At 43.9% G+C, this 15,321-nt stretch overlaps 1 protein-coding gene across 1 annotated transcript in view; it reads right to left on the bottom strand.

The window, feature by feature from the left end:
* Positions 1–384: 384 nt before the first annotated feature.
* LOC118365348 (BAI1-associated protein 3) overlaps positions 385–15,321 on the bottom strand; it is a 37,216-nt gene continuing 22,279 nt past the window's right edge. The window contains exons 7-34 of the mRNA XM_052490935.1: positions 14,116–14,182; positions 13,465–13,678; positions 13,282–13,326; positions 13,093–13,170; positions 11,712–11,820; positions 10,529–10,636; positions 10,357–10,449; positions 10,146–10,249; positions 9,774–9,891; positions 9,389–9,513; positions 8,541–8,631; positions 8,401–8,457; positions 8,152–8,249; positions 7,961–8,012; positions 7,410–7,561; positions 7,082–7,205; positions 6,376–6,516; positions 6,062–6,157; positions 5,425–5,640; positions 4,451–4,519; positions 4,221–4,300; positions 3,942–4,050; positions 3,206–3,280; positions 2,997–3,080; positions 2,517–2,637; positions 2,203–2,326; positions 1,835–2,040; positions 385–1,452 (exon numbers count right to left, since the gene is read on the bottom strand). Coding sequence (XP_052346895.1) covers positions 1,349–1,452; positions 1,835–2,040; positions 2,203–2,326; positions 2,517–2,637; positions 2,997–3,080; positions 3,206–3,280; positions 3,942–4,050; positions 4,221–4,300; positions 4,451–4,519; positions 5,425–5,640; positions 6,062–6,157; positions 6,376–6,516; positions 7,082–7,205; positions 7,410–7,561; positions 7,961–8,012; positions 8,152–8,249; positions 8,401–8,457; positions 8,541–8,631; positions 9,389–9,513; positions 9,774–9,891; positions 10,146–10,249; positions 10,357–10,449; positions 10,529–10,636; positions 11,712–11,820; positions 13,093–13,170; positions 13,282–13,326; positions 13,465–13,678; positions 14,116–14,182 — 3,060 coding nt within the window. The 3' untranslated portion in view covers positions 385–1,348. The remainder of the gene's footprint in view (positions 1,453–1,834; positions 2,041–2,202; positions 2,327–2,516; positions 2,638–2,996; positions 3,081–3,205; positions 3,281–3,941; positions 4,051–4,220; positions 4,301–4,450; positions 4,520–5,424; positions 5,641–6,061; positions 6,158–6,375; positions 6,517–7,081; positions 7,206–7,409; positions 7,562–7,960; positions 8,013–8,151; positions 8,250–8,400; positions 8,458–8,540; positions 8,632–9,388; positions 9,514–9,773; positions 9,892–10,145; positions 10,250–10,356; positions 10,450–10,528; positions 10,637–11,711; positions 11,821–13,092; positions 13,171–13,281; positions 13,327–13,464; positions 13,679–14,115; positions 14,183–15,321) is intronic.

The following is a 15,321-nucleotide window of genomic DNA, read 5'->3' as shown; positions in this document are numbered from 1 at the left end:
CTTGAAACTAAGTGACAAGAGCAGAGAGCAAGAGCGAGAGAGGGGGAGGGTAGAGATAGAGTGAGAAAAGCACAATAAAGAGACATGGAGAAGCGAGAGAAGATGTTGACACAAGACTGACAGAGATGGAATCTTTCGGTCTGGAAGACAATCGAAATGAACCCTGGCATTTAGAGCTAAACACAAAGGACTGTTTCCCCCACCAGAAGATTTCTAATCAATGTTTTTTTTCTAGGTGTCTAGTGCTACTATATGTTTGTGAGTCCATTTAGAAAAAGACTCATGCAACATGAAGAGCGATGTTGATATAATATGGGCAAGTCCACTACAAAGAAGGAAACATATTTTTTCGAAGGAGAACAAAATGTGATAAGAGCTAGTGAATCATATTCAAATACAATCTTTATTTATAGACGGCTTCATCTGAATGGTACAATGAACAGCAGCACAATCCATTACAATCCAAGGCAAGTAGTTCACATTTACAATATAACAAATAGAGGACTAATACTCTTTTCTTCAGGGATAAGGTTCATCATCTGAAGAGATATAAACATCCAATCATCAATCATCAATGAGCACAGATGGCGTCACATAGGCTGCATTTACACAGGCAGCCAAATTGTGATCTCTTTTCTGTAACTTATTGTTCTTTTGACTGATCAGATCAGCTCTGAAAAAGAGCTGGTGTGAAAAGATCTGAAACATTTCAGAATTGGGCTGCCTGTGTAAACGCAGCCATATATGACACTACTCCTTCTGATGACTTACAAAACCTGGCTACAGATGGCTTTTCCTTGCAGTGTTACATCCTTGTGCTACTTCGCCATAAACTCAGAAACGGTAGTGGGAGTATATATTTTTTCCCAACGATTGATCCACCCACATGATTCGACTGAACACATATCAATTACAAATTCGTTTTAGATTCAGTTAGATGATAGAGATGTAATGCAACAAAGATAATACAACAAAGATAACATTCAATGAGCTCTTTAGAAAACAAAATAATAATTACAAGATAAGCTACTTCTCATATTTCTCAGATAGGACCCTTGGATTTTTCTTACTTTTTAACTCCACGTTGTTGGGAAAGGGCTTGTAAGTAAGCACTTCACGGTAAAGTCTACACCTGTTGTATACGGTATGTGATAAATAGTATTTGATTTGAGGCATAAAAATACAGCAGAGACAGGGCATTCGTATTCCATTACATTTTCAGTGCACGTACAAGAGGATTTGAAAACTGTAAACATTGTAAACATACGGGTAGTACAACAAGTACAAAAGCACATGTGGCAAAGACGTAGTCAGAATACACTAATACACCAGACCAGTGCTGACAGCTTCACTCCTCTTCCATGGATTTCTCAATCTCCTTTAGCTTCCTCACAAACTCCTGAGCCTCTCCGTCTCCTGTCCGTGCGTCCAAAATCCTCATGATTGGCTTCTCTGGATGGAGAAAGCAAACAGAAACGTAAGTGCATCCCTCCAACGCCTGCCACAATTACCTTTAGATTGAACGGGTCACTAGGTTGGATTACAGAAGTAATAGGAAACCTTTCCCAGACTTAACAGGCTCTCCTCCCTGGGGGCCCGTTCCTGCTCAGTGAGGAGTAGAGGGGTGGTGTTATGTACTGTAGGCTATCTGGCGGACTGTCCTACCAGGGTTGGGGTCAATTCCTTTCAATTCAGTAAATTCAGGAAGTAAACTGAAATTACAATTCAAATGTTCCTAAATTCTTTTCAATGTGGAAAACGTGGAATTAGTATTCGGGTTTACTTAATTAATTGACTGAATTTAAATCGAATTGACCCTAACCCTGCTCCCTACCGCTGGGTTTGCTCCGGGCCAGGTGCAGAATGGTCGGCTGGATGGTCTTTCCGGCCGCTGAGGCGTTGGGTCTCCCTGGCCAACAGAAGTCACTGAGCGGGGCCAAGGCCTCCCCGGCAAAATCGTTGGTGGACAGCCAATCATAGTCCATCACAGTAAAAGTCAGACAGGCAAACCTGTGCCTGTACTGCTCTGGGCTGACATGGCTGTGGGACAGCAGATACAGGAAAATGAGTCAAACTGAAGTCTACATCTCCATGTTTTGCTTTTCAAATGTAGCTGCTGTCAAGAAAGAATTATCATATCATCCACCAATCCCAACATTTCCTACTCTGTTAGTGCATAGAGAAGGCGGATTAGACACTCACAAATAGAAGAGCTCATCAAATACTGGGTGCAGGGTCTTGAGCTTCACTTGGGTGCGCTGGCTCTTGGCCATGGGGAAGAGATGGTGGGGACAGAGCTCTATGATGACAAAGGGGTCACTCAGCCCTGTGTGGAGAGAGAGAGAGAGAGAGAGAGAGAGAGAGAGAGAGAGAGAGAGAGAGAGAGAGAGAGAGAGAGAGAGAGAGAGAGAGAGAGAGAGAGAGAGAGAGAGAGAGAGAGAGAGAGAGAGAGAGAGAGATGGATTGGCATTCTTTCTGCATATGGAGCTGCATGCCATTGGAACTCTGATATTTACCATTGGCGTCCAAGGCAATGAGATCGGCGGCATGCAAGATCTCCACCGTGAGCCTTTGCTCAGAAGCATCATAGTAACACTTCACACTGATGCGGCCAAAGCGGGTGTGCTTCAATGTTCTCTGAAAGGCAGATTCATATTATAAATCATATATAAACAGATGATTTATTGGATTGTTATACATCCCTTTACTATGATGAATCCTGGACACTCAAATCAAACTTTATTTGTCACATACACACAGTTACCAGATGTTAATGCTAGTGTAGCGAAATGCTTGTAGTAAGTGGACATGCCTGTAAAGTTGTTCTGGCGTTCTAAACTAAACTGTTACAGAATACAGTTAGCGACTACATTAGCATTAAAGAGATAAAGAAAAAGAAAATGTGTTGTGATCTTTCAGCTCCTAATCAACACTCCCCCACTACACTAGCCCGGGGGTTAGAGTCACATGTGGCAGCCCAGCAGGCTGCAGACTACCTGCTGAGAGATCTTCTCCAGGAAGTACTGCTCGATCAGCTCAAAGGACGAACACTTGTTCAGCCTCAGCTCCTCATCAAGAGCCTATAGGAACAACAGTGGGGAGGGGGCTCGTCAGGAACCAGCTGAACAACCCCCACTAAAAAAAGCTCTCTACCACGGTCAGGTATTAAGTAGCTAAATGGTACATAAACCCTTGGTGCTCTCACCTTGTAGTCGACATGGTTCTTCAGATCTTCTATGACAAGTCCCTCTCCATCAGCACAGAAGAACTGCACCAGGGCCTGAAAGGAGCATAGTGGCAGGAAAGGTTTCAGTTTTCAGGTTACATGTTACATGTTCTGATACTCCACTCTGTTCGACTGGCATGACTAGCTAATTAGCGGTGGTAACTATAACTAACGCCTTTGGTTGGAGCATATGTCAGAGGATATTAGCAGACCGGTATGTATCCTCGCTGACAGCGTGAATCCCCCAGTAGAAGGAGATCACCATGGAACACACCACATGTTCTACCCACGCAGCTTTGCATTTTCACGACGTCTCATCCAAATCTGTCGTGTGTCCCTTGCCAGCTCTATGCTCCATTAGAATACAGGAACTGTCACATTGCCATTCTGGTGGGGACTCTCCTCAGCAGGGACTGAGCAGCCAAGAGACCTGATGAATATCAGTGGTATGGAAATTATACCACACAAGTAATTAACAAGGATACAGTAGCTGATGATGGTGAAAAGGAGGAGGAAGATGAGGAAGAAGGGGAAATAGGCCCCTACTGTGATTCTCCCTGTCTCTGGGGTCGAGAGAGAGAGAGAGAGAGAGAGAGAGAGAGAGAGAGAGAGAGAGAGAGAGAGAGAGAGAGAGAGAGAGAGAGAGAGAGAGAGAGAGAGAGAGAGAGAGAGAGAGAGAGAGAGAGAGAGAGAGAGAGAGAGAGAGACCACTGACCTCCACAGTGTACTGGAAGCGGTTGTAGAACTCCACCTGGACTCCCATGTTCTCCGCCACCGTGTCTAGGATCATTCTGAGGAGCAGCTCCCACATGCCGAGGAGAACTCTGTGCAGAAGACAGGGGAACACAGTTAGACAACAATCCGCTGTATGTCAGGTGATCATAATGGCTAGATAATGACCAGTACTACAGCATAATGTGTCAGAGGGGTATCGTTATTGTGTGCATGTCTAAGATGCTCATCGAGATAAAGACGTGACACAGCAGGTAATTACCTAGCCAGATTCTCCTTCACCAGAGACTCGCTGAGGATGACTAAAGTGTCACGTAAGTACTTCATGAGGGGGGACACGGCCTGAAACAGAACAATGTCACAGAACAGTGTCCCATCTTAGGGGGAAGCCTATTGAGGAAATGTCTTCCAACCCAGAAAGGACAAAGAAAGAAAGCAGAGAGGTTGCTGCTACATAACAGAAGCAGAACACAATGTACTGTTCAGTCTTACATCATCGGTGTTGATGGAGTCAGGGGACAGGCTGATGTGTTGGAGGTACCTCTTCAGCTCTGAAAGCATCTAGAAACACACAATATCACAATGCACTGGTTTACCTCTCTGTTCAAGGCAATGTGACAATTGTTACCAGGCAAGACCCAATTTGAGTATGCCATATCATACAGTATTATGTAACCAGACCTGGGTTCACATAGTATTTGTTTTCTTCGAAATACTTTAGCTGTGCTGGATTGTTGCCTGACACATGGGAGCAATGGAATAGTCCCAAATGTGAAACCCCCGACCGTCTTGCACTCCAAACAAGCACCATCAAACGCCCCAAAAAACAAGAAAACAAATACTATTTGAACCAAGGTCTGTATCATTTATGTAACCCGTTCTCATGGAAACTGATATTGATGTGCATGACTGTGTCCCTTGCCTGTGTCAACATTCACAAGGCCGCAGGGCCAGATGGATTGCCAGGATGTGTACTAAGAGCATGCGCTGACCAACTGGCAAGTGTCTTGACTGACCCTTGCCAGGTGGTCAGCTGACACTGTCGTTGTCCATGTGGGGTCAAACGACATAAGGAGGGCTAAAACGGAACATTTGAAAATGGATTTTAAAGAACTGAAGTATTATAAGACTCCAAAAAAGGGCCAATAATTTCAGCAGACTGCTGGCATTACACATCTGGCTAAAAGACTACTGTATCTCCGCTAGAATCACTTTTATAGATAACTTTGACACCTTCTGGACCTATTGTTATTTTACTGCTGCTCTTTAATTACTTGTTAATTTATTTCTTATTCTTATTCATATTTTTTTTAACTGCACTGTTGGTTAGGGGCTCGTAAGTAAGCATTTAACTGTAAGGTCTACTACACCTGTTGTATTCGGCGCATGTGACAAATACAATTTGATTTGATGAGTGGTTACGAAGTATGACCGACAGAGAGGACAGTTCAATGAGATGGAGGGACCTTGTCTGTGAGGTGGGTGATGAGGCGCTTGGCCTCCCTCTGTAGGTCCGCATCCACGTTGTAGAGCTGTCCGTTCAGGGCCTTGTTGACCTGCTCCTTCCCCTCCGCCCCGCAAGACTCCTCCATGGCTTGCTCCACGCCCTGCCAGTCCAGGTCCCGAGGCAGGTGGCCCAGGAACACACGCACATGCTCTGTGTTGTTCAGGGCGATGCACAGCTAGCCCACACCAAGACCCAGGAAGTACATTAGCAGAGGGAAGAAGAGAAAGCCAGAGGAAAGGTCGAGGAATGGTTGAAGGAAACAAAGGACGAAAAAGAGGCAGGGCTAAAAAAAGAGGCACGACGGTAAGTAGACCAATGGAGGCTGCTGAGGGCTCATAATAATGGACAGAATGGAGTGAATGGAATGGTATCAAACCCATGAAAACCATGTTAATGATAACATTCCATTTACTCTATTCCAGCCATTACTATGATCCGTTCTCCTCTAAGCAGCTTCCACTGAAGTAGACCAAACATTTTACACTACGGACAACCCACTGAGTTCTTTGTGTTGCCAGCGAAAGAACACCCGCTGACATTTACTTCCCACGTCATCCTGAAGCCCCCCTTCCTTCCTGCCTTCCCACAGGCGTTACCTGCACCGTCAGGCTCTTGATGTCTCGACCCTGCTGGCTCCTCTCAATCTTGCGCTTTATCATCTCTGAGTAACACACGGCCTCGCTGCAGAAATTCTGCAACACAGACAACATCTCACTCATCATCATCATCATCAAGAGTGAAACCCTCAATTAGTATTCATTTTTTCTGCTTTGGTTGTTTGTGATTGTGGCTTGTCACCTGTAGAGCTTTTTACACTGTCTCTGGATGTGTAAGCGTGTGTGAAAACGTGCACCTATGTGTGTGTGTGCATGGGTGTGTGTGATTGTGTGTGTGTGGCAGTGGCACTCACGTCTGTCAGGCGGGTGACAAAGATGAAGGCCCCTGCAGAGTCTGGCCAGGACAGCTGTTTCCAGAACTCCCGCACCTGGCTGAAACACGCTGTCACATCCACCGCAGAGGAGCTGTGTTTGGCCTGATGTACTGGCTCCAGCTGTTCAGTACACACACACACACACACACACACACACACACACACACACACACACACACACACACACACACACACACACACACACACACACACACACACACACACACACACACACACACACACACACACACACACACACACACACACACACATTCTATGAACAACAACTTATAGAAAGTCATAAACATGTACTGTATTAGAAATACACTGACACACAGGTATAGTACACAGACACTAACTCATATTCCGAGTACATTAGATAGAAACATCATGGTGGGTTACAGATAATCAATGGGTTCTGCTGTAGAAGTGTAATGGATATCCTGATTGCCGTATGTTCCATGTTTTCTCAGATTGCTTTTCATGGAAAAGCAATCTTTATAGACACTTCCATAAAACGCCTTACATTTACATTTTTACATTTAAGTCATTTAGCAGACGCTCTTATCCAGAGCGACTTACAAATTGGTGCAAACACCTATGACAACCAGTGGAACAGCCACTTGCATCTAAATCTTGTTGGGGGGGAGAAGGGGGGTGAGAAGGATTAGAGAAGGATTCTCACCTGATCCATGTCTACTGCTCTGCGGATCCTGTCACAAGACTTGTCATGGACTATCTGCAGCCACTTGTGGATAGATGTCTTGAACCAGCTGTGATAGCCAGTCAAGGCCATCATCTTTGCGTCCCTGAGAGAGAAATACTCATTAACCACCTGACATTTAGCTAATCTATTGTATGTTCAAGCATATGGAGAAGTTCACTGAAAGATCAAATCACCAAGCAATAACAACATCTAATCAATCCTTCTGTTTTCTAAAAGTTCAATGCAACCAAGCTGAACATCCACCATCCACCAGTCTGACCGGGTGACAAGGTGTTCACAAACTCACCTAAGAGGGAGGAACTCTCTGAAGCGCTTGAGTATTTTCAGAGACATGTAGAGCTCTAACAGAGTCTCTCCCATGGTCTGAGTTAACCTGGAGCTCTCCTGCTCCAGAGTGCCACACACCTTCTCCATGGCAACGCTCACGTCGTCCGTGACCTGGGGGAGCACAGGGGTCAGTCACCCCATCTCAGAGGTCAAGTGTCAACAGTGAGGATACATGCATACTGAACATACAGGAACACTATATGCATCAGTATACTGTTTTTCATCATGTATCGGGGAAGCAGGTAAGCCTAGTGGTTAGAGCGTTGGGCCAGTAACCAAAAGTTTCCTAGATCGAATCCCCGAGCTGCCAAGGTAAAAAATCTGTTGTCCTGCCCCTGAACAAGGCAGTTAACCCACTGTTCCTAGGCTATCATTGTAAATAAGAATGTATTCTTAACTGACTTGCCTAGTTTAATAAAGGTAAAAATAATATATATCTATGGGTAAATATCATGTGTGGATGAAGATGTTGGCAGGTTCTATTCCTTTTGGTTTCAAAGGAATTCTCACCAGTTTCTCCAACTGTCTATACACGATGCTGAAGAAATCCACTTTCACCGCACTGGGGGGTTTAAAAAGACAAAACAAAGAACAGGATTCATTTGCTATTTGACATAATCAACAGGATTCTACTTAAAAGTCAAGTTCGCCCTGTCACCCTCCTTGATTAACACAATAAACTGCAGGGACTGTTTGTGTACCTGTAGAAGAGCTTGTTGTAGACGTTCTGTCCCCTCTGTACATCTGCACACACTGCATCCACCACCTGGACCAGTCTCCTCAGCTGCTCCTCTAGAGCCTATAGAATCGACACACTACAGCTCACACACAACCCCGACAGGCCCATCCATGTGTTACCCAATAAACGACTGGGAGTTTATATATGGAATGTGCGACTCTCTTTATTTGTATGACTTTGTGTGTTATCAATTCTTATGGTGTCAACTTACCCCGTCCTCTGGTTTGAATTGTGAAATTGTGCTCTCGTACCACTCCACTGTACCTTTCTGTTGAAATCAAAAATTGCAGTCATTCGAATTAGTCAACAGTGCTAACACTAACAGGTCTTCCAAATATATTTATGTTGTACCTTGACAACAGTGGCAATTTCCAAATGCAGTTCATTTCGAAGGGGGCACGCAGTCTTGAAGGCCGGCATGGTCTGCATGTGTCCTACACCCCTGAGTCACACACACAAAGGGAAACATGGGCCTGTTATTGTAGCCCAACAACTCATTACTGAGAAAAAGACAAAAGGCACAATGCAAGGTGATTTGTAGGTAATGTAAATTATTGCTGGAACAGACAATCCTGACTGGCCTAGCCTGTCATTTCTGTCAGCCTTATTAAATGAAGGTGACTGACAGCAAGAATGATTAGTATGTGTTTGAGTACATGTTTTTTTGTGTGTTTGTGTCCACTCTCTGTAGGAGTGTCAATCACTGGGCAGACTTTGAAATCTTATTGGAAAAGGCCCTGCAGGATCTCCATTCATCTGGTCTGAGCGACACAGAAGTACAGTGCCCCATGGGGCTGCTCACAGAGAAAGAGTATAGCAACATGAGCCTGCTTTTATTGGCACAGTCATCACCATTCAAGTAGAAAACCCTCCCAATAGGCTTATGATTTAGTCACCCTGCCCTCCTATTGGCTTGACTGTTCTAGGTACTCCATCTGTGGTTTAATTTTAGTGACTTGGTTGAGTGTTTGGTCTGATATGACAGCGCTGGCGAGTGTTTGATGCGGTGATGTGGCGAGAGAGAGAGAGAGGGGTTGGTGGGAGTCACAGGTGGCTGGTGGCACCTTAATTGGGAAGCACATGCTCATAGTAATGGCTGGAACGGAATGGTATCAAACACATGAAACACGTTTTCCATTCCATTCCAGCCATTACTATGAGCCTTCCTCCCCTCACCAGCCTCTGTGGTATGAGTTTACCTCAGCATGAGCTCGCAGCGTGTGACGGCGGCTGGACTGGCGCAGGGGAACACCTGGCGCATGCTCTTCATCAGACACAGACAGTGGTCCGTGTACAGCCTGAAGCTGTCCGACAGCTGCCGCTCCTGAACACAGGAAGTACATCATCATCACATCACTCAACCTCACAATGATCGATCTAGCCAATAACAGCACATTCAGACAGAATTCTGGGCTTCAGTCTAGTTTCCAGAAAAACTACCGCACCGGAAAAGGTTTTGATTGAATAACAGACCCCTAGGTCATAGGATGATGGATGTTGAGTGGTGAGTTAATGACGTGTCCTAATGCCAGATGAAAGTTGATTGTGAGCCAGAGGGGAGCTGTGAGGAGACAGTAGGCCTACCAGGTCTCCCTGCACAGCTTGGGGATCCCACTCTGCATCGATGGTCCTCAGGAGCCTCAGCAGCAGAGTGTAGCACATCCTCTGGGACCGGTGGTGGCTGCTGTAGCACTGCCAGCGACTGAAGACCAGAGCAATACATACTACTATACATCTACTGTACTTAACATGACCCTCACCTCTCAGCTGTGATGAATGGTTTCAGACCTAAAAGGACTAGGAAGGAAAAGGTGCAACTCATATTTAAAAACGCGGTACTTCATTGGCACAGGCTCCACCAGCTTGACTTGGCATAACTTTGATTTTCTCATTTGGACCACCGCAATACCTTTGGCATATGGTCTACATTGAAGTGTTACTATTGTAGCTACTCACATGATGGCCTGTTGTAGGGGTGAGAGGTCAGTTTGCACAGCATGATGAGACAGTACAGTCCATGCTGGAGGACTCACCTGCCCATTCCAGTTATAAGGCTCTTTCTGGAGAGAAAAAACAGATGATTTACATGGATAGCATAAGGAAACCATCCATAGCCATTTCTGTCATTTTACTTGATAATAGAATGCACTGTATAGTAGAGTTTCACCTGAATATGAGCATGCTCGTACTCCAGAATCTGACTCAGCATCTTCTTATGAATTGCTTCTTTCGATTCCCTCTTACTCAGTGTAGTGTCTCTCTGGGGAACAAAGTGGAATTATCAAGTGACTTGGGTAGAATACACAGGTACTGTGGAGCAGAGAGAGTGTAGTAGCTACCTGGGTAGTGAAGAGCCTCAGAATCAGGTGACATTCTCCCTGGACCTTGGAGGCACTGGATCGGGGCTCCAGCTTAAACCACTTGTCATATCCCATCACAGGAACCTCCTACAGGCGAACAACAAACAGGCTAGACCAGGGATGGGCAACTTTGATGAGGGTGGGGACCACAAAAAGTCTGAATTCATCATGAGGGGTTGAAGTTGCTGGCTGGTCTGCATACCCACATCCTGTTTTGCAATTCTGCACATTCTTCCATGTGGTGGAGAGAAATGTTAGCAGTTTTTAATATGATATCTGAGTGAGACTGATAAAAAAGTTTAGACAGCTGGCTGCTAAGCTAACTTAACAATCTACTTAGCTAATTGACTGACTATCAGTGACTGACATAACAAGAGAACAACTGCCAAAGTTCGAAATTGCACTTTTTCTATTCTACAATTCTAACTCTCAACAGTAAGTTGAGGCCCCGACTGAGTTCCTAAATAAATATATATATATAGATTTTTTTATATTGATCCGAGGGCCTGCCCATGGGCTAGACACTAAGCCAGGAAAAAAGGGTTTTGTTCTCAAACAACTGGAACAGAGGTGCTGCCTTAAATAATAGCCTCTTTAGATGTAGAGGCGTGACACTCTCTCCATTATAAAACTATCATTTACTCTAAATCCATTAAAACCAAGTGACGTTCCGGTCTGATGAAGGTGAAGACCGAAACTTTACACTCTTTTTGATGGATTTACAGTAAATTAATCACAGGTGTCTCTGATAGACAGTGAGCCAAGAACCAAGTTTGGTGGAGTATAATTAATAAATGTTAGTTAACACTTATAACAGCTAATAGATACAAACATTAGAATAAACTGCATCAAGTAGCCTAGTGGTTAGAGCGTTGGGCAGGGTAGCCTAGTGGTTAGAGTGTTGGGCAGGGTAGCCTAGTGGTTAGAGTGGTGGACTAGTAACTGGAAGGTTGCAAGTTCAAACCCCCGAGCTGACAAGGTACAAATCTGTCGTTCTGCCCCTGAACAGGCAGTTAACCCACTGTTCCTAGGCCGTCATTGAAAATAAGAATTTGTTTTTAACTGACTTGCCTGGTTAAATAAAGGTAAAATAAAAAAATAAAAAAAACATTACCAGTAGACAGCAGTTGGGAAGTGAAAACACTGTAATTTAAAGAATTACATTCAGTGGAATGTTGATGCAGCCCAGGAAGTCATCAGCATTGTCTTCAGATGATCCCGATGACGACGTCCCATTGGACCGCACCGATTTGGCAATCTGCTTAAAATACCTGTTGAGATAAGGTACTGATGAATACAATCTGCTTAAAATCCCTGGTGGGATAAGGTACTGATGAATACAATCTGCTTAAAATACCTGGTGGGATAAGGTACTGATGAATACAATCTGCTTAAAATACCTGGTGGGATAAGGTACTGATGAATACAATCTGCTTAAAATACCTGGTGGGATAAGGTACTGATGAATACAATATGCTTAAAATACCTGGTGGGATAAGGTACTGATGAATACAATCTGCTTAAAATACCCGGTGGGATAAGGTACTGATGAATACAATCTGCTTAAAATACCTGGTGGGATAAGGTACTGATGAATACAATCTGCTTAAAATACCTGGTGGGATAAGGTACTGATGAATACAATCTGCTTAAAATACCTGGTGGGATAAGGTACTGATGAATACAATCTGCTTAAAATACCCGGTGGGATAAGGTACTGATGAATACAATCTGCTTAAAATACCTGGTGGGATAAGGTACTGATGAATACAATCTGCTTAAAATACCTGGTGGGATAAGGTACTGATGAATACAATCTGCTTAAAATACCTGGTGGGATAAGGTACTGATGAATACAATCTGCTTAAAATACCTGGTGGGATAAGGTACTGATGAATACAATCTGCTTAAAATACCTGGTGGGATAAGGTACTGATGAATACAATCTGCTTAAAATACCTGTTGAGATAAGGTACTGATGAATACAATCTGCTTAAAATACCTGGTGGGATAAGGTACTGATGAATACAATATGCTTAAAATACCTGGTGGGATAAGGTACTGATGAATACAATCTGCTTAAAATACCCGGTGGGATAAGGTACTGATGAATACAATCTGCTTAAAATACCTGGTGGGATAAGGTACTGATGAATACAATCTGCTTAAAATACCTGGTGGGATAAGGTACTGATGAATACAATCTGCTTAAAATACCTGGTGGGATAAGGTACTGATGAATACAATCTGCTTAAAATACCCGGTGGGATAAGGTACTGATGAATACAATCTGCTTAAAATACCTGGTGGGATAAGGTACTGATGAATACAATCTGCTTAAAATACCTGGTGGGATAAGGTACTGATGAATACAATCTGCTTAAAATACCCGGTGGGATAAGGTACTGATGAACACATGAAATATAACACAGAGCAATCAACCAGCACTGCGTCTCAATGACCTGACAGTCAAGACCTCCATTCACTATTTTAAAGGGCCTATTTCACCGACTTTATCATTAGAAAACAGATGCCTGTTCTACCTGCCCATTCCTCTAAGTCCGCTGACTTCATTCAGTTTTTTGCAGGCCTCTGCGACAGAGACGTCATCGTCGTGGTCCCTGAGAAGAAGAGCAAAGGTTAGTAGGACAGTTGGATAGCATTAGCATGCAGATTCCGTTTTCAGGAATCTGGACTGAAAGTGGAAAGGCCCATACTGTGTTTAATCTTACCATATGTCCATATGCAGTAGATCACCATGGACATCATCAATGTCACTATTGGAAGAAAAAAAAAGATCATAATTTAACATTGTGTAAACAAACATTGTTACCGTTAGGCTCTGAGACACATACAAATGTCAAGCGTTCTGCCAACAACTTCCAGAATCGGCGTACCGTCAGTACTATACTTACAAAACAAAGTGCTCATTCCAGACTGGGTTGAGAGTCTCTGGCTTGACCTCAGTCACCTGGATGCACGTGGCTGCTAGAACCTCCTTGGTACTGGACCTCTTCTCCAGCTTCTCCTTCCTCTTCCTGAAGCTGAACTTCCTCTCCTTCTTATCCTCTGTCTCCCGAGGGCTCTGGCCCAAGAGGATTCCCAGCATGCAATAGGGGTCGCTGTACCCTACCCAGGCACAATAAGGGTTAAACTAATATAGAGACACACTGAGATTATACTGTTAGAATGATGGTGATGTACCTTATTGAGGTTCAGGAATCAAAAGCAATTGATCTGCTAGTAATAGCAGCCTGTGTACTTTTAGACAAAGTGGTCCAGTGTTATCTAAAGTGGACAGTGATGTGATGATGGTTGTAGTGTCTTGGTTGAACCACTGTATCATGAGAAATTTAAATTTTTCTTCCAGACAGAAAGAACAATGTGGCTCACTCAATATAGTTGATCAGAAAATGTTCTAATCGTATTTCAATAATAAACAATTGCATTCATTGTCAATGGGGAGTTGGAGTTGGCAAATGGACACGATGACATTTCATATCCACGCACAGAAAACAAATGCTGCTTCCCATCAATTGCAGAAAACGAACACAAACACCCCTCACCATTTGCATCCTTTGCCATTAGATTTTTCCCTTTCATGACAGACACTCTCATGGTGAAACTGGCTCTCTGCAAAACAAAGTGCACAAAATAACAGCAGTACACAGGCGGAGAGTCATGCATTAGTGAGACATCTCGCTGAAACGATCCATAAGCACGCTGCATTCCAAAACCGAGTCCTTGAACAACAACAAGCTAGTCGGGGAACTTTATTGTTATTTGGATTCTTTAACTCGAAAAATAGACTTTCATCCGTGTTAAACAAAATACCAGCTATCACTGCAGTGTGAGACGTGAGTCTGTCAAGAGAGAATAATCAATGTGTGTTTTCTTTGTCTGGTGTATAATGCCAGGGCTTTGTGTGTCACTAAGGTGGAAAGACACTGCTGCGCCGGCGAGAAACAGAGATCCTTGTAGAATGGAACATTTAAATGGCACAATATGTTCTCCTCTGCCCACAACCTTTCAAGGAGTCTTGCAGAAGAGCCCAGCATCTCTTTCAAACTGACATTTGAAAGGTTGCTGGTAGTCAAGGGCATCATACAAAGTGGGCTTTCACAGATCATTATGTCTCCTGGTGCACAGTGAGCCTCACTATGGCTATCAATACACTCCATCAGCTCAGTCTCTCCGGGTACATAGGGCTGTTAGTGCTTTCCATGAATTTTACCTTAACCTTGTGAATGCAACGTGCTATACACGGAGTATACCAAACATTAGGAACAACTTCCTAATATTGAGTTCCCACCCCACCCCCATTTTGACCTCAGAACAGCCTCAATTCATCGGGGCATGCACTCTACAAGGTGTCGAAAGCGTTCCACATGGATGCTTGCCCATGTTGACTCCAATGATTGCCACAGTTGTGTCAAGTTGGCTGGATGTCTTGATACACATGGCAAACTGTTGAGCATGAAAAACCCAGCAGCGTTTCAGTTATTGACACAAACCGGTGCACCTGGCACCTACTACCATGCCCCATTCAAAAGCACTTAAATATTTTGTCTTGCCCATTCACCCTCTGAATGGCACACACACACAATTCAGTTCTCAATTGTCTCAAGGCTTCAAAATCATTCTTTAACCGGTCTCCTCCCCTTCATCTACACTGATTGAATTGAATTTAACAAGTGATATCAATAGGGATCATAGCTTTCAACTGGATTCACCTGGTCAGTCTGTCATGGAAAGAGCAGTTTTGTAAACTC

Source organism: Oncorhynchus keta, chromosome 32 (genome assembly GCF_023373465.1).
Source record: "Oncorhynchus keta strain PuntledgeMale-10-30-2019 chromosome 32, Oket_V2, whole genome shotgun sequence".
Taxonomy (NCBI): domain Eukaryota; kingdom Metazoa; phylum Chordata; class Actinopteri; order Salmoniformes; family Salmonidae; genus Oncorhynchus; species Oncorhynchus keta.
Note: the sequence above shows the minus strand (reverse complement) of the source record. Positions and strands in the feature narration are given on the sequence as shown.